Genomic DNA, 17,437 nt, shown 5'->3' on the forward strand with positions numbered 1-17,437 from the left:
ACTAGTGACCTAACAAAAGCATTCTGAATGATTTGTATATGTATGTGTGTTTTATAGTTTTTTGTTTTTTTTCTCTAAATGTGCATAATAAATTCTCAAGTGTTATATATATTTATCATATAATGTAGTGTGAATGTAGTGAAAGCAGAGAACCAAAACTGTAGAAAAAGTCTTTTACTGTAAATCTCACATTCGGCAATACAGTGAAAGATGTACAAATTAATCTTAACACAATCAAATAATCACATATATTCCATTCACAATATATGTTACCAGTATAAAAGAGTTGTCTTTATCTTTACTAAAAGTGTATAATCTGCTATATACATGAAATTAATTAAAAAAAAAAAAAAAAGAAAAAAAAAACGTTTGTGACCAAATCCTTTCTGAGTTATAAAAAAAAAAAAAAAACCTTAGAAACAAGGTGTTTCTGAGTTATTTTTATGAATTACTTTTCATTTTTCTGAAAGAGTGTAGATAATAGTCATAATTACTGTACAATTATTTGTGGTATAAATTTCTCAGCAGTTTTTGATATATTTTTTCCGAAAAACTACAATTAAAAAAAAAATAAATTTATAAAATGAAATTAGCAATATTTTAAAATTAAATTTTCTTCAAGAATTAAAGAATGCATTTTATACTGTATTCATTGACCTGCTTTCTGTTAACTTTCATGTTTATTATTTTTTGAATTGTGAAAAATAAAGAGGGATTAACTATATACATATAAACTTAAAATTTCCTAAACAATTTGCTCTTTTACTTGATATTTGCTGACTTCTCCAAACACAGCTGAATTCCCAAAAATTCCTAGGTTTTTCCAATTATGTTGGTTGTAGACAAATATAAGCAAGTCCTCTTCCATAATGATGCAATACATAACATAGTTACACCACAAAACAATTTTTTAATGTTAGTTTATATCACTAGGAAAAAAATAACTACTATTTTATATTTCACAAGAAAAAGTATAAAGAATGGCAAATGGCCTGAATGGCTAACTAGCAATAGAAATATACTTAATAGCAAGAGCACTTCTGAAGAGCACTTGCATATATATAATTTTTTTATTTATGATAAATAGAAGCATCTTATGTAGTGGAAAAATAGGTTTAATGCAATCTGAACTTTATCTTTTAAAATAATTTTATTTATAATTAAAATTTGTAAAATACAAATAGTTTTTAACTACAGGAAATTGTAAAGTTATTTATTCTTAAAATTAGTTGACATACTCTTTTACTGTAATAACTTATCCTATTGTTTTTATTAAAACAATAGGATAAGTTATTATCCTATAGTTATTAAAATAAATGCTATCAAAATATAGAAAATAAATCCTTTGGTATAGAAAAATGAAGATGAAATAAACTTAAACAAATATTTTAAGAAACTATAAAGAATTGCTTTATAAGTAAACTAAATTTCTGTGTCACTTTTTTTATTTCTTTTTTATATAAGCAACACGCAGGTAACAGAAAACTCCAAGGCCATCAGTATCAAAATTGGTCAGTTTTACATTTTTGAGCTTAGAATTCAGCTGTTGGCCATCAGTGTACATAATTACAATAAATGGCACAAGAGAAGACCCATTTATTTTTTGAGTTGAGCATTCCATAATTTCACGAGAGTACAGTTATTCTTATTATTTTGGCTTGTTAGGCAAGTCCAATAAAAAAAAATCCGGATACAGTCTGTCCTCGTATAGCACGATAGTTGTGTTCCTAGAAACCCTCGTGCAATGCAAAATCGTGCAATATAAACAACAGGCCCTATGGGAAAAGTGGGGTTAGGTGCCGACCACCCAAGATTGAACACACATTTGGAACCAAAACATTACCAAACACAATAAATAATCGGGTAATTTTAATCGTTATAAAATACGTAAGTATTTTATAACGATTAAAATACGTAATAAAAATAATACATTTTTATTATAATATAATAAAAAATATTTTGTTATTATTTATTATATTATAATAAAGTATTTTTAGTATTTTTTAATACTAAAAAGTATTTTTTACGAATTTTATACGTATTTTATTCGTAAAAAATTTATTATATTAAATAAAATAGTCGTAATAAAATACTTACGTATTTTATTACGACTATTACGTAATAAAATATTGCTAATGCTTTTGCTTCTATAGTAAGCAAACTTGTTTTTTGTTTGATTTTCTATCCAAACAGATGACAGCCGTTCCATCTCTTCCAATTCTTTGTGTCTTAATCTAATGGATTTTAATTACACTTTGAGTGTTCCCGCTATGAAAGTTGTTTTTATTTTCTCCGCATTCTTTGTAATTCTCGGCGTTGCCTTATTTAGGCCTGTAGCACGTGCAATATCACATGGTCATTCATTTCGCTCAAAGCGTTTCACAATTTCATATTTTTTCTCTATCGACAGAGGCGGACTGGCCATAAGCCTTACCCGGGAAATCCCGGTGGGCCGGGATTTCCCCTGTAATCACACCGGGTTTATGGCCAAAATCACACCGGGAAATCCCGGTGTGATTTTGGCCATAAACCGTAGTATGAGGCCACTATAAATTTTCCCGGGTAAGAATTTTTGACCCAGTCCGCCTCTGTTTATCGATATTGCTTTTCTTTTTCTCTCTGAATCTGCAGTGTCTTCACCAGGACGCTTCCTTTTCACACCTTTTAAGTATTTTACTCAATTTTAGGGAATAAAGCACAATTACAAAACGAGGAGGTACGATTGATACACATAAACAAAGCTGCGCGCATGTAGCAACTGAATAAACAACACCGTAAAGGCCGAGATACACTATTAACACCCCACATTTTACTAAAGCACATTTCTGGGGGTTACTACCATAAAACAATAAAAACAATTTCCAGTTTTGTTTCTGCTAGTGGAATCTGTTATAAACTGGTAGTAAACTCCATCTAATTGCATTTGCGATTATATCGATAGCTGGAATTGTGTTGGTTTTTACGTTATTATAGTGAAATGTGTTTCCCCTTCACTGATATAAAAAACATAAATACATTTTCAGAATCTTCTCATTCCTATCGTGTTGAGTTCGGTTGGGGTGATTCCCCGTTCGACTGCAATTTCTTGTAAACACAAAGGCGAATCGTGCATAAGTGAATTCGGTTCGTGTTATATAAGATAACGTTCCCCTATTTATAAATCGTGTATGATCGAATTCGTGTAATGTAAACACGTGTTATACGAGGACCGACTGTACTATCTGACATTTAATATACCTTTGTTTTTGATTTTAAAATAAGACCAAATTTTAAAATAAACAAAACACTTAGGGGAAAAAAATGCCATTAATAAAAAAGCTGTAAATACACCCAAACTGTTGAAAACATTGTCAAGGTACTAGAATAAGAATATATGTAAGTATACAATAAATAAATGTCAGTTATAATACAAACATTAGGAAGCAATGAGAAAAAATATTATTTACTGATAGATGAAAATAAAGGATGCCTCTATTAAGTTAAATGAACTGGTACATTTTGATGAAGGAAAAAAATGACAATTATGTAAATAAAAATGAAAACTAAGAATAATACTTCTGATAGTGAAGGAATTATTAGGAATTTTTGTAGTGTGAAATATGAGTACTATTTGATGGTTATTATATTGTATAATAAACTGAGTAATTAATTATACTAATCTCATGAAAATTTAATGAAAAGAAACTTAATATTAGTTACCACAATTATTCTATTTTTGTAAAATGAAATGTCACGAGACATTCAGACATATATAAACCAAGCATTTCTTTAAAAAATTATTCATACAAAGTTGGCACAACTAATATTTGTTCATAGTTTGGCAAAAAGGCAGATCCTTTACATATACATATCAAAAACTTTAGTATATGTACAAAGATGGCACTTGCAACAGATTAGTGGTTTTTGCCTCTTACTATATCTAGGATAAAAAATGTTGTTTTCACCCTTATTTAATTGGTATCACACACACACACACACACACACACACACACACACACACACACACACACACACACACACACACACACACACACACACACACACACACACACACACACAATTTAGTAAATGGAGTGGGAAGCAAAGTAAAATCAAAATAATTAATTCAAATTATTGCAGGTATTTTGTCATTTTCTTCCTTAACAGAGCACATGAGCAAATGTGTTTAATATATGACTAAAGCACCAGCAAAATAAAACTGCAACTGTGAGATTCACAAAACCTAAATGCTATGTATTTTTGATATGGGAATATTAAACAAATGAAATTCAAAACATAATGATGCTATCACATAAAAACATACAACAGTTAGATCTGAGGTATACAATGATGAAAAGTTTCCTTTCCTTTAACAAAATAATACAGCATTTAATCTGAATTTGATGAATGCACTACTAAGTGATTATCAATAAACTTTGAAAGAAATTTACAGTTCTTTATTTCTTCTGAAACTCAGCAATCAGATGGACACAGATGCTCAATTCTCTGATTCTACCGGGTTATTTAACTTTAGACTTCCACAAAGTTCACTGTTTGCTAGGCCACTGTAAGAATAATAATTACACTGTTCTCTCTTTGAGATACAAGTCATAATAGTTTTATTTTCTTTCTGTCTTTCTCCCATCTGTGCTGACGTACTGTATAAACAAGTAAAATTATAGCACTAATAGTGTCAATAATAACTGTTTGTGGCACATAAATCTGCACCAAAGTAGGAAGGCAGACTGTAGTTCATTTTGTGACTATAATGCACACTGTGTACACAGTTCTCAGCATTCAAACTCTGAGGCAGTAATTGCATTTAAATCTTTCATTAGTCCTTCTAAATTAGCCATCTCTTGATTTAATTCTTCGGTACTATAAGATGGCTGCAAAAGAGGATAAATATATTATATTTTTCATAATTATACATTATATAAAAAATAATGGAATGTTAATGCTTTTGCTTGGACTAAAGACACATATACCTAGTCACTTTATTCTTAGCTAAATTGGTTTAGTCTTTATTCTTTTTTTTTTTTTCTAGCTAAAATACTTGTGTATTTATACACCCATATGTGCGCGTGCATGCACACACAAATACACACACACGGTAAAATCTTGCTACAACCAACTTATCACCGGTGGGAACATAAAATCATTTTGCTACACTGGAATTTCTTTCTAATGAATACCACTCAAATTATTTTAAAAGAATCATTTTTATCAAATATAAGAGGCATTTGAAAAGTTTCTGGCTAACCATCGAAAGAATGAGGCAATCTGGAAATGGATCATGGTCACCTTTTAGAGGTAATTATGTTTTATTCAACACACCTCTAAAAGCTACAAAACTGATTCAATAGTTCTTCATTTTTTCTAGATCATCCTTACATAGCACCATCTTGGTCTTGAACCCTGTAACTAGGAGGCACTGCCATGCAGGATGAGAATCCCTTGTAAAAGTTCCTTTGGCTTTTAACTGCTCATGAAATTCAGTATCAAGGAAGAACAATATTTATTCATAATGGATTTATCCTTTTGAAGGTAATCAATGGATATTATTGTTGTTATTATCATTTATATAATACAATAGCATCTAAGGCCACATTGCACTATGTGTATTAAATCATATTGTTGTTTGTTGTTTGGTTTTTAGGAGCATTAGCAACTAAGGCCATATTGCTCCGGGATATGCGGTGGTCATTCCCTGACCTCTCCGCATCCTTCGTATTTGGTGGTCATGGGCTCGAACCCCGGTCTAATCAAGAAGCGTGTGCTATGCACTGTTGCTCCTTCCCACCTGGCTACGGAGGCACCATTAAATCATATTGTGCAGGCAGAAAAAAACCAGAATAACTCGCAGGCCAAAACCAAACTCCCTTAACCTGAGTTCAGCTAAATACAAATACAGCCCTGACTCAAGTCCTCCAATGACACTTGAACCCAGGCATCTCCAAAACTGACAAGTGGCAAAACTACTAAACCAGTGGTTTTCAACCTTTTTTTAATAATGGCACCCCTAAGTCATTTATTTTATTTTGTGCATGTTACTCAATTTTCTGCATGTTAGATCCGATTCTCTCTCTGTATATATATATATAATATTAAAAAAATATATATATTATATATGATAGTTATTACAATAATATAATTATAAAATTACATTTCCTAATACAAATTATATATATACAGTATATAATAATTTTATTCTTTATATAGAGGTACTAAGTAAACATCAATTATAGATCACCACAAAATTAAAAAGATACTGTACACCTTTTTATAATGAAATAAACATATAAATTTTAAAAAAATAATAAGTTTAAGTAACTTAAACCCAAAATACGTGGCACCCCTGGAATGTTGTTGCGGCACCCCGGTTTAAACCACTGCACTACACTGTAACACAGGATTAGATGAATATCACCCCTTCTCCATCCTAAAAAACTGATGCGATTATCTTGGTAGTTACTGGCTCTCTCTAAAATTTTGTGTGGCAAGGCAGTCCTTCATGATACCACTCCATGGACTTTGGTTTGGTCTCTGTTATAATCAGTGGCAGGTTGAGAAAAAAATGATGGGGGGCACCATTTTGTGCCTGGCAGACACAGGTGCAGCTAAAGTCTGAATTATACTGAAGTAGTAAACATTATGCACAACCAAACTGTGTGACACCTTGAACTAGAATGGCGATCACATCAACATCAATGTTGCCAACTGTAGTCATTTGAAAATAGCTAAGCAACAATGCAAAAAATAGATAAAATTCTGTTAACAATGTGGGAAAAAAAAAAAAAAAACTTTTGTAGCTAAAGGGAATTTAAATAACTGGTGTATAGCATATACACCAGTATATGCTATACACCAGTCATTTAAATTACTTTTAGTATCCATTTTATTTGAAATTTTTTTCATTCTCAATTCTTTGTGACAGTATGATGGACTCAATGACAAATTTTTAATTTTAGTATTAGTAAAATGATGCAAGGAAGCTAGCTTATGCAGTAGCAGACTTAAAAAAAAAAAAAAAAAAACCCCTCTAGTTGTTTCATTTGCCTATCCATTCTAATAATTTGTTCAATCCTATAAATTTATTCAAACTGCCCACTTCTATAACAACACCAAATGGCAGTTTGTTCCAATGATGAATCACATAAAAAAAAAAAAAAAAAAAAAAAAAAAAAAAGTGTGTGAAACGGCTGAAGCATATTTTTTGCAAAAACCTTTTTTGTATTTAAAAAAAATTTTTTTTTTTTTTTTTTTTCATTTTAAGTTTCTTCCTTTGTGTGTGTTGCCTTAGAAAGAGTAAGAATACTAACATCATTAAGTTTGGTCAATTTTGAATGAATTTAACGATGATTAAATTCATTCAAAACTTTAAAAAACTTCAGCTAGTTCTCCTCACAAGTGCCTAGTTTCCAACTGCTGCAAGTTGCAGAACCAAAATTTTTTGTTGTAAGAGTACCACATTGTGTTCTTGACTAATATAGTTGCTCTTCTCTGCACTCCTTTCCAAGAAATTTACATTCTTTTTAAACTATATAATATCGGTGTAAATACACCATAGTTAACCCATATATTTGAGCTACGATTGTAGCGTAGAAGGCATCGTTTTAAATGTATCTCATAATGTGGTTGCCTTCACAACAAGATAGCTACTATTGAATTACTTCAAATAAATAACGCTTCTCTAGTAGAGAAGACTACTGTTATTTATTTTCAGCAGTACCACCACCCAGACGATCGTTTCGAAGCTTTTTGGCTTCGTCATCAGTGGGCGGGCAGGTACCCAGGTAATACAACAAGCCATCTCAGTTGCGAAGTTATATCCACATTATGAGAGATGCCAGAAGGGTGTGGTGGTAATGTATTTGGAAAATTAAATGCACTAGGCATAATCCTTATGGGTTTTGATAATTAACTATATAATATCGGTGTAAATACACCATAGTTAACCCATATATTTGAGCTACGATTGTAGCGTAGAAGGCATCGTTTTAAATGTATCTCATAATGTGGTTGCCTTCACAACAAGATAGCTACTATTGAATTACTTCAAATAAATAACGCTTCTCTAGTAGAGAAGACTACTGTTATTTATTTTCAGCAGTACCACCACCCAGACGATCGTTTCGAAGCTTTTTGGCTTCGTCATCAGTGGGCGGGCAGGTACCCAGGTAATACAACAAGCCATCTCAGTTGCGAAGTTATATCCACATTATGAGAGATGCCAGAAGGGTGTGGTGGTAATGTATTTGGAAAATTAAATGCACTAGGCATAATCCTTATGGGTTTTGATAATTAACTATATAATATCGGTGTAAATACACCATAGTTAACCCATATATTTGAGCTACGATTGTAGCGTAGAAGGCATCGTTTTAAATGTATCTCATAATGTGGTTGCCTTCACAACAAGATAGCTACTATTGAATTACTTCAAATAAATAACGCTTCTCTAGTAGAGAAGACTACTGTTATTTATTTTCAGCAGTACCACCACCCAGACGATCGTTTCGAAGCTTTTTGGCTTCGTCATCAGTGGGCGGGCAGGTACCCAGGTAATACAACAAGCCATCTCAGTTGCGAAGTTATATCCACATTATGAGAGATGCCAGAAGGGTGTGGTGGTAATGTATTTGGAAAATTAAATGCACTAGGCATAATCCTTATGGGTTTTGATAATTAACTATATAATATCGGTGTAAATACACCATAGTTAACCCATATATTTGAGCTACGATTGTAGCGTAGAAGGCATCGTTTTAAATGTATCTCATAATGTGGTTGCCTTCACAACAAGATAGCTACTATTGAATTACTTCAAATAAATAACGCTTCTCTAGTAGAGAAGACTACTGTTATTTATTTTCAGCAGTACCACCACCCAGACGATCGTTTCGAAGCTTTTTGGCTTCGTCATCAGTGGGCGGGCAGGTACCCAGGTAATACAACAAGCCATCTCAGTTGCGAAGTTATATCCACATGCCCGCCCACTGATGACGAAGCCAAAAAGCTTTGAAACGATCGTCTGGGTGGTGGTACTGCTGAAAATAAATAACAGTAGTCTTCTCTACTAGAGAAGCGTTATTTATTTGAAGTAATTCAATAGTAGCTATCTTGTTGTGAAGGCAACCACATTATGAGATACATTTAAAACGATGCCTTCTACGCTACAATCGTAGCTCAAATATATGGGTTAACTATGGTGTATTTACACCGATATTATATAGTTAATTATCAAAACCCATAAGGATTATGCCTAGTGCATTTAATTTTCCAAATACATTACCACCACACCCTTCTGGCATCTCTCATAATGTGGATATAACTTCGCAACTGAGATGGCTTGTTGTATTACCTGGGTACCTGCCCGCCCACTGATGACGAAGCCAAAAAGCTTCGAAACGATCGTCTGGGTGGTGGTACTGCTGAAAATAAATAACAGTAGTCTTCTCTACTAGAGAAGCGTTATTTATTTGAAGTAATTCAATAGTAGCTATCTTGTTGTGAAGGCAACCACATTATGAGATACATTTAAAACGATGCCTTCTACGCTACAATCGTAGCTCAAATATATGGGTTAACTATGGTGTATTTACACCGATATTATATAGTTAATTATCAAAACCCATAAGGATTATGCCTAGTGCATTTAATTTTCCAAATACATTACCACCACACCCTTCTGGCATCTCTCATAATGTGGATATAACTTCGCAACTGAGATGGCTTGTTGTATTACCTGGGTACCTGCCCGCCCACTGATGACGAAGCCAAAAAGCTTCGAAACGATCGTCTGGGTGGTGGCACTGCTGAAAATAAATAACAGTAGTCTTCTCTACTAGAGAAGCGTTATTTATTTGAAGTAATTCAATAGTAGCTATCTTGTTGTGAAGGCAACCACATTATGAGATACATTTAAAACGATGCCTTCTACGCTACAATCGTAGCTCAAATATATGGGTTAACTATGGTGTATTTACACCGATATTATATAGTTAATTATCAAAACCCATAAGGATTATGCCTAGTGCATTTAATTTTCCAAATTCTTTTTAAAATGAGGCTTCCATCTCTCTCTCTCTCTCTCTCTCTCCTCTCAGATTTTTGTAAATTTGTGATTCTACTAAATTAAATCAATAGTTATAGTATCAAAAGTATGAAAAAAAAAGAAAAGCAAGAAATCAATTTCTTTACAAACAAGGCAAGAAATTATTTTAAAACATAAAAATTGTGGCATTAAAGTAAGTGCACTTGTAAGTGAATATGGCCTTACACAATCCAGGATTGCAATAATCATTAAACAAAAGAATACATTTAAAACAAAAATTTTTAAAGGGAGAGAGAGAGAATTAATTGTTGAATAATTAAGAAAAAGAAAGAGTAAGACTTAAGGTGAACAAGCAAAAACCAAAATAATGTATGGGGCGTGATCAAAAAATTTGGGGACTGACTTTGTATCTTGAAACTGTGGCACTGTAGCAAGTTTCAACTTGTTGCAACGTTTTGTGACTCATCTAGACATAGTAATGTGTAAAATAGAAATTGTTCAATATGTTTTGTCACATTTTAAAATGAGCTATTTTACTAAGCAATGAATTGGCATCAAATTTTATTTCAAATCATGCAAAAGTGCAACAGAAACCTATAAAATGTTAAAAACAGCTTTCAGAGAAGATGTTATGTGTTGTTTGAAGACTTTTCAGTCTTTAAACAACACATTTCTGACTAATGGTTCAATTGGTTATGTTTGAGAAGAAAAAACTAATGGTTCAATTGGTTATGTTTGTGGGTCTATCAGGAATGATCACCATTTAACTATCTATGAAGCTTAAATTGGTATTTCTTATGAGATATGTCAATCAACTTTAACACAAGATTTAGGAAAGTGACATGTTTCGGTGAAGTTTGTGCTTTGCATCTCTGATGCAAAGTACATCTCTGCATCTCTGATGCAAAGTACATGCAAGAACTCATTACTTTCTGATGATCACAGAGAACAGTGAGTTCTTGAATATCAGGATATTCATTAACACACTGCTTTTGACCTATACTCTGTCTCCATTATCATTACTGGTGATGAATCGTGGGTATGGCTACAAGCCAGGGCCCAGTATTCTCAACAGAAGACTGTCTTCTCCAAGGCCCAAAAAAGCAAGACAACTGTGATCTATTACGCAAAAAAGAAAAATTCAAGAAACATTTTGTCTGCAGTGACCTATGCTCAAAAACTTGGAGAATGAACAAAAAATAGATGAATAACCATTAAAGATAAGAAAAGAAACAAATGGGATGGATGGGATATAGGGAAATAATAGTGGACACAAAAAGCAAAAAAAGAACGTATACCAAGAACTGAAAAGAGACAGAGGAAGAGCCTGAGCCAAATGGTGAAATGAAGTCCAAAGAACAGCAGGACTATAATGGATGAGAAAAGAATAGTGCAGATCACATTGGAGAGAGAGAGACCCGAATTCTATAAGTGGATGTTAATGACCAATTATGAGATATACATTCCATTTATTGCCAAACCAATATAATAAGTAACACATATAATTATGAGGAAGCATATCCTGTTACACTTTCTAGAGGGTTAACATGCATATAACATAGATGTCAATCCTGCAACCAGGTGGGCTGCATGTTCAATATGATGTTTCTTGAATACTGAACATCACCATGCTACAAGCCCAATCCAAGTTAATTTTTCAGATAAATATTTAACTTTTCAGAATTTATTCATAGAATCCAGCTAAAGATGAGTGACACTAAGCTAAGAGATTTCTTTCTTAGCATAAGCATAACATAAAGATTCCTTCACTTACATGAAAAAAAAGGTATTTTGCTTGGACTAGTTTTTTGCTTTCACTCTCAGCATTTCTTCTAAACAGCTGCTAACTACAGAAATCTGTCCGTCCACAGAATACTCTCTTACAAAAACCCACTACTCCCTACCACACAGATATTCAGTTTCTATTGCATGCCTTTCTATGAATATTTCTAAGGATATGTACAAACTAGCATACCATATGAACCAATGTACCATGCTCAAAGCAGTCATGCCCCAAAAACCCCAAAATAAAATGATACTCAAGCTTTTCTTCTAAATTAACACCTATAACAAGGGTTGGCAACCTGCGGCTCTAACTTTTAGCCCACATGGAACACAATTTAAAATGGAATTAGAGGACTTAAAAATCAAGAACATGTGGAGTGCAAGACTAAAATGCCTTAAAACTGAAATTGAGGATTTGGAGAGACAAAAGGCTGCTCTTGCAATTCTACACAAATGGACAGAAAAGATGAGTTGAAAAACCAAGACCAAATTGTGTTCGATGCGTGGAGGAGCTTACCAGACAAGTATATAAATTTGAAAATATTTGCTTTTGGACTTCTCTCAGTTTTTCGTTCCACATATTTCTTCAGGCAATATTTTCGAACATGAACTATATTAAAAATAAATGAAGAAACCGTCTGAACAATGCGAGTCTCTCAGCATGTTTAAAGATGATAATTACTGCATACTCGCCTGATGTTGAGAGACTCGCTCAAGATATTTAGCAGCAAAAGTCACATTAATTCAAACCTAACTGGATGTTTGTTACATTTTTTCAGTATCAATAAATAGTATTTCAAAAAATATATATTTTTAATATACATTTCTTAAAAAACTCCCCCCTCCTCCAAGCTTGAGCTGAGGTGAGACTCTGGATTCTCTTTTTTTAAAAATTAGATCAAAAATGGCTCTTCACTCAAAAAAGGTTGCCGACCCCTGCCCTATAATTTTATTTCTTCCTTCCAAACCAGTCTGAACATGTGTACCAGCTTGTGAATTGCTTACATTTCAACTCCAATCACAGTGAACTTTCCATTTTCATTTATTCTTTCTACTTCTGAAGTAAGATTTCTCTTTGGAACAACCTTCTCCCCCTTTTTCGGGGGAGAAGGCTGTGATTTCCTGAAAATCACAGCCTTCAGAAATTCAAATCCAGTGTCAGCAAGTATCTTTCCTCTTCTCAATCCATATGCAGCTAGTAAATCCCCATCCACCATTAAAGTATGGTCTATAGTGGTCTATGCACGGTGGAAGGAGAATGGCTTAAGGAACTGGTGGTGGATATTCAAGAAATTGTGGCTATTTGTTCAGGAATTTTTCAAACTTAAAAATTACAAGATTTCCAGTCAACTGAATGTCACTGATATACAAAAGAAAAAAAGTAGGTTGTTGTTGTTGTTATTTGGTTTTTAAGAGCATTAGCAACTAAGGCCATATTGCTCCGGGGATATGCGGTGGTCATTCCCTGACCTTTCTGCATCCTCCGTATTTGGTGGTCACGGGCTCAAACCCCAGTCTAATCAAGAAGCTTGTGCTGTGCACTGCTGCTCCTGCCCACCGGGCTATGGAGGCGCCAAAAAGTAGGTGGCAAAAGAAAGTTTAGAATATAGAACCTTGGGCTAAGTTTCTGCATCCTTTCCCATATAATCCATTTAAAGATGAGTGACACTAAGCTAAGAAACTTCTTGACAGAATCCAAACTAGAAATTATGAAGAGACAAAAAATGTAACTGTATATACTTTCTATAGTTTTCTATGATAGTACAGTATAAGTGTACACCCACTTAATGGATTTTCCCATTATTTAAAAAAGTTTTGGAGTCAAGGCAATAAACCAAAACCTGAATTGTGAAGATTTGTCTTTCTTCTTCGAAATTGGCTGGATAAGAGGGAATTTACATGCAGATAGAAAAAGAACTGAAATAAAAATAGTATAAAAAGGATGACACAGAACAGAACAGGAGGAAAAATCAAATACATTAAGTTGGTGACTAAAAATGTCTTGAATTCTAGTAGGGTCTTTTTTTTTTTTTTTTTTTTTATGAAAACTCCAAACACAAGAGGTATTAGAACCTATAGTACTTAGTACCATGCTTGGGTTGGAGGTTAAGAGGATGAAAGAAGATATTTGTTGACATTAGATCTTGAACTTCTGTAGACTGTAATTTTCAGGAAATACGTATGAAGGAAGATTGTTGCAGAAAACGGCAGCTGAATGAATAAATGAGGAAGATGAAAAGTTGGTTCTGTGAGTTTGAAGTTGGACAGTAAATGGGTGTTGGCTGGTGACGGTATGTGTTCGGTTGTTGTTATTTGGTTTTTAGGAGCATTAGCAACAAAGGCCATATTGCTCCGAGGATATGCGGTGGTCATTCCCTTACCTTTCTGCATCCTCCATATTTGGTGATCACGGGCTCGAATCCCGGTCTAATCAAGAAGCGTGTGCTACACACTGCTGCTCCTCCCCACCTGGCTATGGAGGCGCCATATGTGTTCGGACAGTTTTTAAAGATAAAGAGGGAATTATAGAAGCCAATTCAGAAGAACCGTGCCCATGGAAGTATCTGTAGAAAAGGCAGGCAGCAGAAACAGTACATCTATGAGACAGCGAGTGGAGAGACTATGTTGGAGATGAGCCACTAATTAACCTAGCTGCACTCTTCTGAATGGAATCTAGAAGACAGAGGTTTTGGGGGCACTGCGCCAAATGTGGGAACAATATTCCATGGTAGGGCGGATTTGCGATTTGTACAGAATGAACAGCTGTTTGGAAGAAAAGTTACACCTAGAACGAAAGAGAAAACCAAGTTTTTTAGATGCAGAGGAAGCAATATTTGTAATGTGCTTGATCCAAGAGAGATTAGAAGTCAGGGTAATCCCCAAAAGAGATATATCATCTTGCCTAGAAATCAGAGTGTCACGAAAGATAAGCATAGGAGCAGAAAAATCCTTTTTTGCAAGATATAAGACAGGACTGAGTTTTAGAAGGATTAAAATCAACTAAGTTGTCTTTGCCCCACTGGAGAATTACCTGGAGATTGGCATTTAAGGAATTGGTAATGGATATTTGAGAAGTTAAAGCTGATTGAGCAGGGAAAAGTTTCTCAAACTGGAAAAATGGAATGCAATGTGCTATCATCAGCAAAACTATGGATAGGGTTTCCAATCAATGGAAGAAGGTAATTAATATACAAGAGGAAAAGAGTAGGGGAAAGAACTGAACCTTTGGGTACACCAGCATTAGTGGAGAAGTTAGAAGACAGAGAGCCATCTATCATCACCCTTAGTGAGCAGTCAGAGAGAAAACTGGATAACCAATTACAAAAAACAGTTGGCAAACCATAAGATGGAAGCCTGTTTAGGTCAAACACGATCAAAAGCTTTTGAGATGTCTAGAGCAACTGCTTGTGTTTCACCGAACTCTTCCATTGAATTTGCCAATAAATGGATAACATAAGCCAGATTATCACCAGTGGATCGACACTGATAGAATCCATAATGGCAATCGTTGATCAGATGGAAGGATTCTAGATAGTTTAAGAGTTGGGGGTTAATTGATTTCTCCATTACTTTAGAAAGAGTAGAAGTAATTGCAATGGGACGATAACTGGATGGAAGGGATGTTACCCTTTTTAGGAACTGGCTGGATATGAGCAAATTTCCAAGCAGAAGGAGAAACACCTTTGGAATAAGAAAGTGAAAAAAGACGGCAAAGAAAAGGAGTAAGTTCAGGAGCACAGGTTTTGAGAACAGGTGGAGAAATACCATCAGGACCTGGAGCTTTCTTAGCATCAAGGTTCGTCAAAATCCTTCTGATATCCTTTTGACGGAAGACCACAGGAGGCATTGAATAGCACGTGTTGGCAATGGCGAGAGGTGTTTTACAAAGATCATTAATACATGAGTTAGAAGAAAAATGGGATGCTAGCAAGTCAGTTTTATCCTTGGCTGAAGTGACAACAGAACCATTTGGTTTTGACAGAGCTGGGAGCAGAGATGGGCAAAAGTTGCGGCCAATAGCTTTGGCAAGAGACCAGAATGCTTGGCTACCATTAAGGCAAGAAGAAAGTTTTCTACTCTTAGCTTGTTCAAAATCTAATTTGGACTGATTAATAACTGCTTTACAATTGTTATGAACTTTGGTGTAGGCAGAAAATGAAACTGAAGAATTGAAAACAAGCCAATTATAATATGCAACAATCTTCTCTTGAATGGCCTTAGCACATTTATTGGAAAACCAAGGTTTAGATAAAGGATGAGATTTTAAAGTGGAATGTGGAATAAAGGATTCCATTCCTACAAGAATAATTTCACTGACATGATCTGAGCAAACATTGACAGAAGTTTTGAAATAGTAATTCAACCAAGGAAAAGCAGATAAGAAACCTTGCAGGTCATCCCATTTTGCATTCTTGTAATGCCAAACAACACGTGGTTGGGAACAGCCATGAGATAAAGGCTCCATTGGAGAAGAGACAATCACCAAGTTGTGATCTGAGGTGTGTAAAGGACCACTCACTTCGACCATATACTTAGAAGGATCGTTTGCGAGAAAGAGATCAAGCGAGTTGGCTGTATGGTTAGGATTGCCCGGTATTCTGGTAGGTAAATGAACAATCTGTGCAAGGTTATTAGTAATTGCAAAAGCCTTAGCATCCCCACCAGCTGGGTCTGTGTGACTAGAGAATGGAAGCCAGCTGGAGCTGTGAACATTAAAATCACTAAGGAAAATTACCTCATTATTAGGAAAGTTGGGCTGGAGAAAGTCAATTTGCAAAGAGATTAAGTCGAAGAGCTCCATGTGATCAGTAGAGCTGGGAGAACGGTAGAGACAACAGATGAATTTAACAGAATTAGGTAGAGAGATTTTAAGCCAGAGAAGGTTGAAAAGAGGAGATTCCAAATTTCCAAGTCTCTGACAGGAATATCAGAACAGACATATGCACAAGTACCACCTTTGAGGTGAATGGAATCATACAGCGAATAATTTGGGCAACTGAGATGAGCAGTGGTTGAATTGACCGATAACTGAGATTTTGTCAGAAAAAGTACATGGGGTTTGGCAGACTGCAAATGGAAATGGATATCATTGAGATTAGAACTGAGACCAGGTATATTTGTGAAATGGACTAGGAAGTGTTTGGGAGGTTTAGATCTTTTCGCAGATAAGCTTACTCTATTAGTTTGAAAATTCATGGCGTATTCAATAGTAAGAAAAGTGGGAGGGACATGCTGTATGAAGTAATGAAATTTTGGATATGGCGTACACATGGTAAGAATATACACAGATCCTTGACATAACTTGGCTTCGACAATGTCCCCCGCACACACACTCTACTCGGACTCCCACCAATCACTATCTGGCAGAGTAGAGGTAGCAAGGTTATACACCAGCTCAGTGGTTTTCAACTGGGGTTCTGTGGCACCTTAGGGTGCCGCAACAACATTCCAGGGGGTGCCACGTAATTTGGGTTCAAGTTACTTAAAGTTGTTATTATTTTTTAAATTTATATATTTATTTCATTATAAAAAAGGTATACGGTATCTATTTAATTTTGTGGTGATCTATAATTGATGTTTATTTAATACATCTATATAAAGGATAAAATTATATAT

At 34.4% G+C, this 17,437-nt stretch overlaps 1 protein-coding gene across 3 annotated transcripts in view; it reads right to left on the reverse strand.

Moving 5' to 3' along the window:
- Window positions 1-4,440: 4,440 nt before the first annotated feature.
- The window catches only part of fra (neogenin protein frazzled), a 442,642-nt gene continuing 429,645 nt past the window's right edge, over window positions 4,441-17,437 (reverse strand). For all 3 annotated transcript variants that reach the window (XM_090381703.1, XM_090381704.1, XM_090381702.1), the window contains one exon: window positions 4,441-4,868. In XM_090381703.1, the coding sequence (XP_090237829.1) occupies window positions 4,770-4,868 (99 nt within the window). In that variant the 3' untranslated portion in view covers window positions 4,441-4,769. The remainder of the gene's footprint in view (window positions 4,869-17,437) is intronic.

The sequence above is a fragment of the Mastigoproctus giganteus genome, chromosome 9 (genome assembly GCF_048544385.1).
Source record: "Mastigoproctus giganteus isolate SK-2022 chromosome 9, ASM4854438v1, whole genome shotgun sequence".
Taxonomy (NCBI): Eukaryota; Metazoa; Arthropoda; class Arachnida; order Uropygi; family Thelyphonidae; genus Mastigoproctus; species Mastigoproctus giganteus.